We start from the raw sequence: 14,218 nt of genomic DNA on the forward strand, positions 1-14,218 counted from the left end.
GCTCCCTGTGCAGGTGCTGATGTAAATCCCAAAGATTTGGGGGATTTTTTTTTCTCCCCCTGGTTTTTGAGTTTCCACGGAGGTTTCGAGTTTTCCTGAGTGGTTTCTTGTGGATTTTTTTTTTTTTTTTCAAGGTGCTGTTGAACAAACCAGCCCTGGTTTGGCTGGTTCTCCTGTCCTTGAGGAGTCACTGGTTTCTCAAGGAGAATCCACTGTGGATTCAGGTCATTATTCCAAGGGGAAAGTTTTTGAGTTCCCACCTTTTTCAAGTGGGGTTTTTTTTTTGCCTTAGTCAGGAGATGTTTGGGTCCTTTGAGGCTGGGGCTGTGGAAGGGCTGTGAGACCACAAAAAACACCCTAAAACACCCCAAAATACATAGGTTTTGCCTCAAACCCCACCTTGTGCATCCCTAGCAGGGGTGGGGGTCCAGCAGGACCCTCCTCCCAGCCTCTCCCCTCCCTTTTAATGCCAAAAAAGTTGGAATTCCTTAATTTTTTTGCCTTTGCTGTAACCAGATTTTGATTCTTTGCAATAAAACTGTTGCTGGCAGCTGCTCCTTCTTGGAGTGGGTGGGTGGGTGATAGGGGTGGGTCATTCCCCCTCATTCCCAGGGGATCCCAGGATGGAGAGGGGACACAGAAGGGGGGGGGGTCACAGCAGTGCTGTCACCCTGGTTAATCATTGATCCCTTTATCCCTGTTTATTTGCCGGTCCCGGCGGACTTTGGCAGCCCTGGCCCGGCCTGGGTTGGGATTTGGGAGCAAAACTTGGCTCAGGGGAGGGCTGGGGGTGCTGGAACGAAGTGGGGGTGTAGGATGGGGGGATGTCCCTGCTCTTCCTGGCCTCCCACCAAGCAGCTTTTTATATCCTGTCCCTGCTCCCTGGCACAGGGAGAGGAGCCAGGGCCAGCCCTGACTGCCAGGCTGGCAGGATTTATCCCCCCCAAACCTCCCCAGTGCTACTAAGGGGGTCCCTGGGGTGCCCTGTCCCCCGGGGTGGGGTCTGTTTGCTGCTGTGTCCCCTTGGGAAGGGGCTGAGGGGTGTCCTGTGCCCCCAGAGGGTGTTTGGGGGGAGTCTGAGGGATGTTTTATGACCCCCAGGGTTACAGAACCCCCCTGTGCCCTTGAGGGATGTTGGAGGGGGGTCCTTGAGGTGCCCTGTGCCACTCAAGGGACATTTTGGGGGGTCCATGTGTTGCCCTGTGCCCCCCAGGGTGGGGTTTTGTGTTGGTTCTGGGTGGGTTTTGGTGGTCCCGTTCCCCCCAGGTGTTGTGTTGAGAGGGTTTTGGGGGGTCCCTGTGCCCCCAGATGTGTTTTTGGGGGGGTACCGGGTGTGTTTTTGGGTGGGTTTTTTTGGGGGTCCCGGGTGTGTGTTTTTGAGTGGCTTTTGGGATGTTTTTGGGTGGGTTTTGGGATGTTTTTGGGTGGGTTTGGGGATGTTTTTGGGTGGGTTTGGGGATGTTTTTGGGTGGGTTTTGGGATGTTTTTGGGTGGGTTTGGGGATGTTTTTGGCGGGTTTGGGGATGTTTTTGGGTGGGTTTTGGGATGTTTTTGGGTGGGTTTTGGGGGTCCCGCTCCCCAAAACCCGCGGGGGGGCGTGGCCATGCCCTCGGAGGGGGCGTGTCCCTTGTCTCCGGCAGCCAATGGGGGCGCTCCCCGTGCCCGCGCGCCGAGCGTGCGCCCTGCGCGGCCCCGCGCGAGCGGCGGCGGGACCGGGATCGGGATCGGGACCGGGATCGGGACCGGGAGCGGAGGTAGGACCGGGATGGGCCGGGATGGACCGGGGAACGACGCCACGGGACGAGGGACCGGCTGCGGGGGACGCGGCCCCGCGGGGAGCGCGGGGGGAGCGCGCTGGGGCCGGCCCCGAGCCCCGGATGGCGATGGGGATGGGGGAGAGGATCCCTGCGGGATGCGGAGAAGGATGCGGGGAAGGCTGCGGGAGAGCGGGTTTGGGGGTGTAGGAGCGGGCCTAAGGCCTCGAGGCAGCATTGGGGGTCGCTTTGGGGCTGCCGGCGGGGTCTGGGGCAGGTGGAGGTGGGCTGTGGGGCGCAGGACGCTGTTATTGGGACGCAGGACCCAATTTTGGGACTCAGGACGCTGCTATGGGGTCTGGCACCGCCAGTGCAAGCCCTGGGGCCAGGCAGGGGGGCAGAAGGGCCGGGCATGGGGACTGGGGTGGGATGGGGCAGGGACGGGGGGGCAGCAGCAGCAGCTCCAGCACGGGGGGCACTGGGCTGGAGTGGGGGGTCCGTGTAGGGTGGGATGGCCGGGATACGTCCCTGTTTGCTGCCCGCCCCGGGGCCTGCGGGGAGAGGTCACGGGGAGAGGAAGGGACGAGACACTGCCCGGAGGCTCCAGAGGGGCAGAGGGGGGTCCGGGCGACCCGGGAGACGTGGCCCCGGGACGTGCCCCAGGGCATGGAAACCCTCCTGGAAACCCTCCTGGAAACCCTCCTGCCCGCGGGACACGTGGAGCGGCGTTTGCTCCGGAAGGAGCTCGGCCCCGCCGGCTGCGGGAGCGGGATTCGTGCCCGGTGCGGTTTTTTGGGAGCCCCCGCTGCCCCCCTCCCCTTCCAGCCTTGCGCCGGCGAGCGGGATTTCGGGAAGAGCTGGCGCGGGGCTGACGTCGCCGGGGTCACGGCTTTGCCAGCGGTTCTTATTCCCGGCGTCACCTTCCCGCTGGCGGATCGATGATCGCTGGGAAGTGAAGCCCGGGGAAATGGGAAAGGACTGGCGTGGCCTCGGGAGCTCTCGTTGTGCTGCCGTGGCATCGCTCCCGGGCACATCCCTCGCCGGGCATCCGTCCCTTCCCGTGGCAGCGGTTTGTCCCCGTGCCCCATCCCAGAGGGAGATAAAGTAGGTCAGGCGCTGGCTCCTGGCTCCGGGAGCGGATCCCGGCGGGAGGACGCCCTTGGAGGTAGCGGGCAGGATGGTTGGGGAAGCTCGGCGGGTGGGGTGGCGAGGGGCCGCGCTCCGGGGTGTTCGCTGCACGCCCCCTTTGCCCCAGGATGCCCCGGGATGCGGGGATGGATGGATGGATGGATGGATGGATGTGTCTGGAACCCTCCCGCCTTGCCCTGCGCTGCCCGTGGTTTTCGGGGGGTCGGAGCCCCTCGGGATGTCCCTCTTTGGGCCCCTCCGCAGGGGCGGCTCCTCCACCTCGTTTTTGCCCTAAAACGGAGCGAGCCCGTGCGGCTGCGGCCGCTGCCCGGCGCTTCCTGCCTTTCCTTTGGCAGCTGGTGGGGGAGAAGTTGAGGTCCGGGTTTCCACCCTGGGTGTATCCGGCTCAGCCCGGCTTCGGGAGAAACCCCTGGGAGCGATTTTGGCACCCGGCGAGGGCTGCGTGCCTTGGCACGGGCCGGGACAAGGGGTGTGCGGCCCGGCGGGATGGCTCCAGGCGGGATCAGGGATATGGGGAGCGCTCGGCTGGCACGGGCAGGGAAGGGCATCCTGCGTCCCCCGTCCCGGGACGTGCCGTCACTGGGACAGACCTTTGGCACTGTGGGCTGTGTGCCAGCGCCTGTGGGGGTCACCGGCCACCAGGATGTCCCGTGTAGCCCAGGAGGACCCACCTGGATGGGTGGGTTGGGACAGGGAGGAAGAAGCAAAGGAAGGGTCTGGGTTCCCTTAGGAACTCCCCACTCAGCACCAGCACCCGTCTGGATGAGCTCCCTTCCCACGTTTTGGGAGGGGAGGGGTTAAGCCAAAACATCCGAGCTAAGCCCTGGCAGGAGGAGGCTAAAACCTCTCCACAACAAAGCTCACAAGGTGGTGGTAAGCTGGTAAAACCTGTGGGAATGTGGGAGCCTTCAGAGGGGGAGCGGGGTCCTGGATGGGGAGCAGGGTCCTGAGTGGGGATCAGGGTCCTCCCGTGCCCCTTTCCCTCACAATCCTGGCCCCAGGTTATTTTCGGAACAATTGCTTGGCCAGGCTTCAAAAATGTCCTGGGCTCGTTTTTGGAGGAGAGTGGAGCCTGCGAGCTGTCAGCACAGGCTGTGGGGTGTCCCAAGGAGATCCGGGAGCCCCTGGGAAGGGGAACCAGGAGGCAGCAGGTGCCTGGAGCCCTGCACTGGGATCAGGGTGGCTATTGCGTTTACAGAGGCAGCAAACTGTTGTTCTCTCCCTGTCCTTGTGAATCCCGAGTTCGCCGCCCACCTCCCGGTGCAGTTTTCCCAGGAAGGCAGCCCAGGCCCTTCTCCAGCCTCTCGGGTGCCTCCCACAGTGGACGTGCAGGTCGTGCCTGGTGTCTCCCCCCCACACACACCTCAATCTCCCTGAGCCCCTTCCTTTGCACCCCGGGTTTGTGCCACCCCACTTTTATTGATCCCCGGCGGGTATGAAAGGAGCCGAGAGGGCAAGGATTGACTCTGGGCAAACACTATAAAGGCACCTGCAGTTGGAGCCGGGGAAGGAGCCGGTTCATGGTAATTATCCGGGTTAAAATATAACCCCACGAAAATTGCACCTCTGTCCCCTGGGCTCCCTCGTCCTCCAAGCGCCGCCGTCCAGGTCCTGGAGGGATTTGTGTCCCATTCCTGGTGGCACCGGGGGGGACCCACGCGTGGCCGGGGAGCTGGAGCGTGACTCCTCACCCCACGGAGAGCTGGATTTGAGGCTGGCAGAGGCACAAGCCCTGCGTGCTTCCCACCACCCGCTGCTCTTCCCAGGGTCCCGAGGCGCTGCGGAGCTGGAGAACCCCCGGGAACCGTGTCCTGGCAGCCCCCCACGGTGAGCAGGGGGTGGCTCTGAGAAGTGGGTTGTCTTGTATACAAGTCCCCCCCTCTCAGGATCTGGGTGCTCCCAGCGCTGCGTCCCCTTTTCCCCGAGGAAGAACTCTGCCGTGTCCCGACGGAGGAGCAGCGGTCGGAGCGCTGGGAGTGCCGAAGCCAACAGCAGTGCGTGTGTGTTTTCCCTCCCAGCATCCCAGAGGCACCATGATCCCCGGCGCGGGCCCCCGGAGCTGCTGCCTGCTCCTGCTGCTCTGCCTCCTTCCCTGCCCGCGGGTCCGGGCAGGCAGGGACAGCCCGGGAGTCTCCGCAGCCTCCTTCCTGCAGGATCTGCTCCAGCGCTACGGAGAGAGCCAGACCTTGAGCCTGAAGCAGCTCAAGGACCTGCTGAACCGCCTGGATGTGGGAGTGGGACACGCCAATGTCTCCCAGTCACCCCAGCAGCGCCTGAACCTCTCCCGGGTAAGGCCCCGAAACCTCCCTGCGCGCCCCAAAAACCTCCCCGAGGAGCTGCGGGAATCTCAAGGCACGTTCCTGTTCCCTTCCCTTCCCCAGTGCTTCAGCTCCGTGGAGCTTTTTGCCATCCACAACCTGAGCGAGGGCTCTGCCGTGGGGCACAGGGAGTTCAAGGAGTTCTGCCCCACCATCCTGCAGCAGCTGGAGTCGAGGGCGTGCGCCTCCGAAAACCTGGAAAATGAGGAAAACGAGCAGACGGAGGAGGGCAGGCCCAGCTCGGCTGAAGGTAAGAGGGGAGCTGGAGGGGCACAGGCGCTGCCTAGGCTTGGGCATGGAGCTCAGGAGCAGTGAGGCACCCCGGGACCTCCAGCACAGGTGGTTCCCGCTCCTGGGAATTTCTTGCCAACAGCAGGCAGGAATCCCTACGGGTTTTCCTTGCTGTGGATTGTGCCGTGGCGTGGTTTTGCTGGGATAACCTCTGTGCCTCCGGGAAAGCTGGATGAGGAGGGGACCTTACCACAACTCCCTGTGGGTGGGAGGGGGTGGCCTGACACTTGGAGGGACCCGCTGACCTCCAGCCACCGGCGGATGCTCAACCAGCTCCTGTGTATCCCACTCCTGATGATGCCCAAGGTCTTGGATCAGCTGCCCTGAGCACAGCCCTGGCTTCTCCCACACTGGGGCTGGCTCGGGAAAACCTTTATCCAGTAACCCGATGGCTTCATTCCCACTTTTCCCTGCACCAAAAAAAAACCCCGACGGTTTTGTCGCAGCTGAAGCATCCGGAGCACGGGGAGGGAGACCCTCCGGTGCCGCGTGGCTCGGGAACAGACCCGGAGCCAGCCCTTTCCCACCTGCCCGGCTCTGAGAGCCTCGGTAATGTCTGGCCCCTCTGGTTTCTTCTCGTTCTCCGCAGTGTGGGGCTTTGGTTTTCTCAGTGTGTCCATGATTAACGTGGCCTCCCTGCTCGGCGTCCTCATCGTGCCGTGCTCCGCCAAGGCCTTTTTCCGCCGGGTCCTCACGTTTTTCATCGCGCTGTCCATCGGCACGCTGCTCTCTAACGCGCTCCTCCAGCTCATCCCAGAGGTGCGGTAGAACGTCCCTGCCCTCTCCTCTGGCTCTGGGAGGGGCAGCTCCCCCCACCGGGCGCCCTCTCTGCCTCCAAACCCCGCCGAATCCAACTGGTCCCCGAGGCTCAGGGCTTGTCTCAGGGGCTCTGCAGGGTTTTTCTCGCCCCCTCTGAGCACCAGGAAACCCTCTGGAGCGGACAGGGAGGCTGTGTCCTCCGGCCCTGCTGGCTCTGAGGAGAGGGAATGGGCTGGGAGAAGCTCTTTGCTCCTGGAGTGGCCGGGAGTAGCTGCTGCTCCATCTACTACATCCCTTGGAGGGATGTGTTCAGCCATGCTGGAGGCAGCAGTAGAGGGAGAGTACTGTGAAACACAGGAAATATCCATATAAAAGGAGGAAATATCCATATAAAAGCGCAGAGAACAGCACCGGCTTCCTCTGGAATCAGCCAAATTTTACAAGTCTTTTATTACCTTTATTTTATTTCACAACCCCCCTTCTCCCCGATTTCCCAGCCCAATGTTCCCACAAGGGTTCAGGCTTCCCCGAGGTTTCCTGGTGCTCTGATGGGACCAACAAGAAATACTGCAAATTAATTGTGTTGTAATTGCCCAGTTCTGGAGTTGAATAAATCCACAGGGATTTGGACGCCTTTGGAACACTGTCCAGGTGGCTCCTAGGAGCACAAGTGGCTCCTGGATAGAGTTATGAGCTGGATCCGAGCTCCTGCACATCCAGCCTTAAAATTCCACTGGGTTTTTTCCCCCTGGCATTGCCAGGGCAACGATTCACCTCGCCCGTCTTGGCAGTGGGATGTTTTTTCCAAGGCTCCCTTTTCAACTCCAGAACCGCAACTTTTATTCGCTGGACATAAAAAGCAAGCGCCTCTTAATTCCTGATTTTTCCGGGAATTGGAAGGCCGTGCGTACGCTCCAGCCCCGCCAGCGCTCGGAGCCTCCCGGCGTGGCCCGGGATGGGGATGGAGCGTACGGGGTGCTCAGGGAACCCGGGCGCTCCGCAGCTCGGGAACGGCTCATGGAGCAGAGCCGGGGGCTGGCCGGGACATGGCCCGGCTGCCAAAACCCGGCTACGAGGGCTGCTCGCTCCAAGAATCCAACCCTTCCCAAAGAGCCGTTCCCGAAGCCGCCCAGCGCCGGGGCCGAGCCAAGCCGAGATGAACAACAATCACTAATGAATGTCCTCTTTTCTCCCCTCCCTCCCTCCTCTCTCTGTCCTGTCCTGGTGTGGATTCCTTCCCTCCCCGTGCCCGCGCTGATCTCCTCCCTCGCCTTTCCCGTTTTCCCCCCCCCGGGGTGGGTTTGGCTCTCACGCCTCAGTCTGGGGTTACGGTTTCCTCTGCGTGTCCGTCATCTCCCTGTGCTCGCTGGTGGGAGCCAGCGTGGTGCCCTTCATGAAGAAGACCTTTTACAAGCGGCTGCTCCTCTACTTCATAGCTCTGGCGATTGGAACTCTCTACTCCAACGCCCTCTTCCAGCTCATTCCCGAGGTAGGGAGAGGACCGGGCGGGTCTGTGCTTTTCTGTCTCTCTCTGTCTCGGGGGCTGTTTCTCTGGCTGGAGAAGGGGAAGGCAGCGTCGGAGGGGAGCCCAGAGCCAGGTACGGAGGCTGTGGAAGCCCCTTGGAGCTGGAGTTTGGAAGGGAATCTCTCCAGGCGGAGCCCAGTCTGCTTCAAGCAGAGAATCCCTGTTTTATTGCCTTTTCTGGCCCCGAAGGCAGGTCCTCTCTGAGCGTGGAGCCTGATTTTGGCATCCCTGCCCCAGGGCAGGTGCTGCATCCAATGCCTTGGGGCACAGCCAGCTTGGAGGAGGGAATGAGGGAGATTAAAGTTGCACAAAGGCATTTTTTTGAGCTTGTTCCCAAAGCAGCTGCTTCTTAGAGAGGTCAGAAAGCTGTGCCACCTCCCCACCGGGGCCAAAGGCAGGTGAAGGACCCTGCCAGGGACTGTTCCTCATCCTCACCCATGACCCCTCCTGCCTGCAGGCGTTTGGATTCAACCCTCAGGAAGATAATTACGTTTCCAAATCCGCCGTGGTGTTCGGGGGCTTCTACCTCTTCTTCTTCACGGAGAAGGTCCTGAAGATGCTCCTGAAGCAGAAGGACCAGGTGAGGCTGAGCAGGGGCTGGTGGGGCGGGGTGGAGGGGGGGCAGCAGGAATGTCGGGGTGTCTGCCACCCCTGAATCCTCTGATCCCACAGCACCACCACGGGCACAGCCACTACGGCCCCGAGGCTCTGCCCTCCAAGAAGGACCAGGAGGAGGGGGTCACGGAGAAGCTGCAGAACGGGGACCTGGACCACATGATCCCGCACCTCACCAGCGAGCTGGAGTGCAAGCCCCCCTCTGGGGATGAGAAGGCCGTGGTGGGCTCCCTCTCTGTCCAGGTGAGAGCCCTGTGTGGATTTAACGGGCATGGGGGTGGTTTTCCTGGCTGGAGGAGGGATCAGCAGGCCCCCCCTGGAGCGTTTGGGGTGCTGAGCCCCCACGTTGGGGTGCTGTGGCAGGACCTGCAGGCCTCCCAGAGCGTGTGCTACTGGCTGAAGGAGGTGAGGTATTCCGACATCGGGACGCTGGCCTGGATGATCACCCTCAGCGACGGCCTCCACAACTTCATCGACGGGCTGGCCATCGGCGCCTCCTTCACCGTCTCCGTCTTCCAAGGGATCAGCACCTCCGTGGCCATCCTGTGCGAGGAGTTCCCGCACGAGCTGGGTGTGTGAGTCCCTCGCATCTGCCCCTCCGCTGCTCTCCTGGCCCTGCTCTCCCTGCAGTCCGGCCCTTTTCCCTGGAGAGAGAAAGGCAGATTTCGGGGTGGGATAAACGGTGAGGGGAAGGCGAGGGCTGTAAACGGCACTGAGTAATCGCCGCTCTAAAAATAACGAGGTAATATGATGTCTGAGATTTAAATTTAGATGGAGACGTCTGAAGGCAAAAAAAAAAACCAAAAAAAAAGCCAACCCCAAAACCCCCGACACCTCGTTGGTTTGGGAGGCGGGTTTGGGTGGGAAGGTCTGAATTTAGGGGCAGTGGTGTGGTTAGTGGAGGAGGGAGGTGGTTTTGGGTGTGAATAGCTGAATTTAAGGACAGTGGTGTGGTTAGTGGAGGGGAGAGGCAGGTTTGGGTGTGAAGGACTCAATTTAGGGGCAGTGGGGGAGCCCACGCTTGAGCTCGCACAGGATGTGATTTTGGGGGGTGTCCTGTGCGGGGGGAGGAGTTGGACTCAACGATCCTTTGTATGTCCCTTCCAGCTGAGGATACACCATGATTTATGACCCAAAGTTCAAACCGGCGCCTCGGTGCTGTCCCGATGCTGCCAACAGCCCTTCCCTTCTCACCCTCCTGTCATTTTCTCCTGCAGGGGACTTTGTCATCCTGCTGAATGCCGGGATGACCATCCGCCAGGCTCTCTTCTTCAACTTCATCTCCGCCTGCTGCTGCTACGTGGGCCTGGCCTTCGGCATCGTGGCCGGCAGCCACTTCTCCGCCAACTGGATCTTCGCTCTGGCTGGAGGGATGTTCCTGTACATAGCCCTGGCTGACATGGTAAATCCTGAGCTTGGGATCTTCCCAGGGCTTTTTTCCTAGGAAAAGCTCAGCCTGGAGGGTGGCAGGGCGGGGGTGGGGGTTTGCTCCGTCCCCTCGGCACACGCTTCGCTGTCTCCGCTTTGCTTTGCCTGGCTGAGCGAAATCCGTGGGATGGTGGGTGCTTTCTCCTGGGAAGAACAGGGCCTTTCGTGTCGCTGAGCCTTTGCCACGCCTGTTTTTTCCCTCCCAGTTCCCCGAGATGAACGAGGTGAGCCGGGAGGACGAGCAGAACGGCAGCGCCCTCATCACCTTCGCCATCCAGAACGCGGGGCTGCTCACCGGCTTCACCATCATGGTGCTGCTCACCATGTACTCTGGCCAGATCCAGATTGGGTAGGACCAGCCCGAGCTGCAGCCCTGATCCATTTTTTTCCAATTTTTTTTTTTTTTTGGGGGGGGGAGGGAAGGGGAGTTTTTCTTTGGTTTTTTTTTCTTCATTCCTTTTCCTGCTGCAAGCAAACGACGGTACCTGTGCGGGCACTGACGTCACACTACATCGGAGACATCGCTTTGAAAGCTGTTCCACAGACTTTATTTGGGTTCAAGACTGAGGGGAGGCTGAATCCCCCTTTCCCATAGGACTGACCTGACCAGAGGATCGCTTTTCCCCTGTCGTATCCCTTGTCTCCTCGCCTCTCCCGGGAAGGATGGAGTGGGGAGGCAGGAGCTGCTTCAGCTGTGCTCCGAGCATTCCCATGGGATGTCACGCGGCCCTGACCCCTTTGGGGTGGGGACAGATGGGGACAGACCCTTCTTGGGGCGTTCCCATGGGATGTGACACTGTCCTGACCCCTTTGGGGGGTGTATGATGGGGATAGACCCTTCTTGGAGCGTTCCCCATGAGCCATCCCTTGGAGCTGTGCTCTCCAGGCACTGCTGAGGGTGAGGAGGCTCGTGATGTCACCACCACCCGACTGGGTTTGCTCCATTCCTGCCCTGGGAAGAGCGAGGCGAAGAGGGTTGGGATTTTAAAGCACATTTTGGGTGTCCACGCTCGGAGCAGAGGACACCAGGCCAGGTTGGAGTGATGTGTGGGCTGCTGGGAGAAGCCTGGCAGGTTGTCCTGACCCGCCCTGTGCTGCTGGAAAGAGGGGCAAATCCCAACTCCTCCTGGTGAGAAGGGGATGAGAGCAGAGCCCTGCCTGGCCGTGGGCTCCCAGCACAGGGGTCTCTCCTCAGGCTGTGTCCAAGCCCATGGGGACACCCAGGAACAGCCACCAGTTTTTAAACACTGCTGAGGTTCAGGGTGGGGCGGGGAGGGGGATGTTTTTAAAACAAAAATACCAGACTGTGAACCTCTTTAGGTTGTGTTTTTCCAGCCTTAGGGAGTAGCCAGAGAAGGGTGTTCCAGGCACTTCCCAGCTCTTCCCCCCCGGGGCTGGCTTTCCCCAGATTCACTACGTGAATTACTAATTATCATATTGATAATGTTGCCCACCCCACCCGTGTTGCTTGAGGTCCCCTCTCACCCCCTTTCCCGCCCCTAAACCTCGTCCTGTACCTGGTGTGAGCTTGTGGCTATGTGGATAAGCAGGAGTGGATTCAGGGAGCTTCCCTTGGATTGGGATGGAGGAGCAGTGCAGGAGCTTTGGGAAGTGTTTGTGCTGAGGGTGTCTCGTCAGGGAGTGTCTTCCCTCCCTCCCTGCCTGTGCAGGGGCTGTGTGTGACCATCCTGCCACCTCGGTGTGGTCCTGGAGCCGAGGATCCCACACCTTCCCTCCCCACCCTGCGGAAAGCAAAGCCAAGGGTGCGCCAGGGATTTTTTCCTCAGCCCCTGGCACGGGCTCAGCACCTCCAGCAGCGCTGTACCCTGGGTGGATGGTTGTAGTCCCTGAATTCCCTTCATTCCCAGCTGGATGATGTTCTTCCTAAGCTCCTAACTGTTGTCACCGAGTCCCCGGACTCTGGCATTTCCAGCATCCTTATGGATTGTCACCTCTGCTCTCAGTGGCTTTCCTAGGCTAGCCTTAGTCCCCTCAGCACCCCAAGGCTGTTGGCTTTGTCCTGCACCCCAAAACCTAAATAGCAACTTGTCAAGGAGCAGGGAGCCTTTTTTGGGAGCACCTTCCACCTAGAGGTACCACACAGTCCTCGGGTGATTCCTTCAAGGAGAGGCGGGCTCTGCTTCACCTCATGTGGTGTCTTGTTTTGGGGATTGTCACCTTAAGTCACTTTTCCCTGCGGGACAGAGCAGCTTGGCCTGCCCTGGCTCGGTCACCTGTGCAGCACCTCACACTCACTCCCTGTGCTGCTAATCCAGGAGGAAAGTGCCACTGGAAACTCCTTTTCCCTGCTTGAGGGAGCTGCAGCTGCAGCCGAGCGACTCGATGTGGAAAATCTGAGTGCTTGGACCGGCACATGTGCCCTCTCCTCTCTCCCAAGGAAGCATTTGGAAAACACCAGGTGGCTGGAGGGTTTCTGTGGGGCACCGATGGAAAAGGGGGCAATCGGGGTGTTTGTCCCCTGCGGGCTGTCCTGGGAGGTCCCTGATGAGAGCTGGGAAGTGGCAGGAGCGATGCTAGGATTCCTGGGAGCTGGTGCAGCCCCTCGGCACAAGGTGGGAATCATGAATCCGTCGTCTTCTCGTTTCCAGTTTAACCCTGTTTTTTTTTGAGGAATCTTCAACCCAAAGTTTGGGGTGGGAGTGAAACCCCCCCCCTCCCGCAGAGAAACAAGGCTCCCCCTCCATTCCCATTCCCAGCTAGACAGGCTGGAACCTGCCAGCAGGGAAGGGATGGGGCAGGCAGGAGGATGAGGAGGGAAAAACCACCCAAATCGACGCTTGTTAGGGATTTTCATCCATGTTTCCCTTCCCGTGTCCAGTTGGAAGCTCCAGTTCCATCTCAGTATTTCGATAACTCAGGTGTTGTAGGAGAGAACGCGTTGAAACAAAGAGCGTAACTTATGTCACGTGAATTGTACAGATATTTGTAAAATTCCATAAATAAAATATATTCTGTAATGATGGAGGGTCCCAAGCAGTGAAACCTCCCTGTGGGCAGAGCTGGGGAGAGGGTGATGGTGGAGGGGTGAGAGCGCTGCTAGCTCCTGGTTTTTCCGAGGGGAAGGGTTTGAGCCAGTCTGGGTGATGCAATCCTGGTTTTCCAGCTGGATTTCCATGGCTCGTGCAGTGCAGTGCAGCTGACAGAAGATGGCACTGACAAACCCCGGCCTGGCCGCGTGGCACGGCCTTTACGACTCAAAAAAACCCTCTTTTAATGATATTTTTTTCCCTTTATTTATTTTAAGCGTATTTCCCAGCAGTGGTTTGGAGGAGGAGGAGGAGGAGGAGGAGGTGTGGGATGCTGGATTCCTCTCCAGCTCACACGAGGGAGATGGATTCCAAGCAGTGTTCGTGTCCTTGCTTCCCCACCCTCCATTAGGGAAAAAAAAAAAAAAATTAAAAAGCAGCAAACTTTGCTTTTCCCCTTCCCTTTTTTCACCTTTTTCTGCACAATTCCCCCCGAGCTGCCAGGGGGGTTGTCAGGGAGTGTGGGGGGGCTTTGGATGGGCTCTTTTTTTGCTGCAAAATCCTCATGTTTTGGTGAATGCCTGAAACTTCATCTGCCTCAGCGAGGCCTGCTGGCTGGGATAATGGAACCCTGGGAAGGTTTGGGTCAGAAGGGATGGGAAAGATCATCCAGTTCCACGCCCTGCCACGGGCAGGGACACCTTCCACTAGCCCAGGTTGCTCCAAGCCTCTTCCAACCTGGCCCTGGACAGTCCCAGGGATGGGGCATCCTCTGGGAAATCCATTCCAGGGTCTCACCACCCTCACAGGGAGGAATTCCTTCCGTATATCCTATCTATCCCTGCCCTCCTTCAGTCCGCAGACAGCTCGGTTGGAGCCCAAGCGCTGCTGTTCATGGAGGGGCACTAGATAATTTTACGGATAACTTTACTAGATTTTTTTTTTAAATTTTACTAGGTAATTTTGCAGATAACTTTACTATTTTTTTTTAATTTACCAGATGTTTTTTAAAAAATTTTTTTCCTAGATAATTTTACAGATAACTCTACCAGATTTAAAAAAAAAAAATTAAAAATTTTTTTTAATAGATAGTTTTTTACTAGGACGATTTCGCAGCCCCTTTCCCACCCAAAAACCGGTGCGTGGTCCCGGCTCTCCCAACCCCGACGGCGTGAGGGCAATGGGGGAAAGTGTGGGGGGGGGAGAAGCCGCCGCCATGTTGCCCCCCCTTCCGTTGCTTGGCAACCACCCCCTTCCCCTCCAAGATGGCGGGCGGGGCGGGGCGGGCGCGGCGCCTGCGCTGGGCGAGCTGTGAGGGGAAGGCGAGGAGGAGGAGGAGGAGGAGGAGGAGGAGGAAGAAGGGGGCAGAGGGCGGAGGGCGGTGTGGTGGTG

At 59.4% G+C, this 14,218-nt stretch overlaps 1 protein-coding gene across 5 annotated transcripts; it reads left to right on the plus strand.

Moving 5' to 3' along the window:
- The first annotated feature begins 1,722 nt into the window (after positions 1-1,722).
- SLC39A14 (solute carrier family 39 member 14) lies at positions 1,723-12,820 on the plus strand. Of its 5 annotated transcripts, none has more exons than XM_027907280.1 (10): positions 1,723-1,754; positions 4,670-4,730; positions 4,922-5,191; positions 5,285-5,471; positions 6,102-6,271; positions 8,254-8,376; positions 8,469-8,654; positions 8,775-8,982; positions 9,629-9,813; positions 10,046-12,820. In XM_027907280.1, the coding sequence occupies exons 3-10, from the start codon at positions 4,937-4,939 to the stop codon at positions 10,190-10,192; spliced, it is 1,461 nt and encodes a 486-aa protein (XP_027763081.1). In that variant the 5' UTR covers positions 1,723-1,754; positions 4,670-4,730; positions 4,922-4,936; the 3' UTR covers positions 10,193-12,820. The 5 variants fall into 5 exon arrangements, with proteins under 5 accessions (XP_027763081.1, XP_027763085.1, XP_027763082.1 ...); XM_027907284.1 differs by lacking the exon at positions 6,102-6,271 and adding an exon at positions 7,591-7,760; XM_027907281.1 differs by lacking the exon at positions 1,723-1,754 and adding an exon at positions 1,764-1,789 and having other exon boundaries at positions 4,669-4,730.
- The last annotated feature ends 1,398 nt before the right edge of the window (positions 12,821-14,218 follow it).

The sequence above is a fragment of the Empidonax traillii genome, unplaced genomic scaffold (assembly GCF_003031625.1).
Source record: "Empidonax traillii isolate 1590-97213 ecotype Southwest subspecies unplaced genomic scaffold, ASM303162v1 scaffold1433:size205388, whole genome shotgun sequence".
Classification (NCBI taxonomy): domain Eukaryota; kingdom Metazoa; phylum Chordata; class Aves; order Passeriformes; family Tyrannidae; genus Empidonax; species Empidonax traillii.

What these genes read in the sequence shown, in the direction of transcription:
- SLC39A14 (XM_027907280.1), top strand. Translation starts at nt 4,937, where the DNA reads ATGATCCCCGGCGCGGGCCCCCGGAGCTGCTGCCTGCTCCTGCTGCTC. An exon ending in AGCGCCTGAACCTCTCCCGG is followed by an intron (nt 5,192 to 5,284) that starts GTAAGGCCCCGA and finishes TCCCTTCCCCAG; the next exon opens with TGCTTCAGCTCCGTGGAGCT. An exon ending in TGGGCTCCCTCTCTGTCCAG is followed by an intron (nt 8,655 to 8,774) that starts GTGAGAGCCCTG and finishes GTGCTGTGGCAG; the next exon opens with GACCTGCAGGCCTCCCAGAG.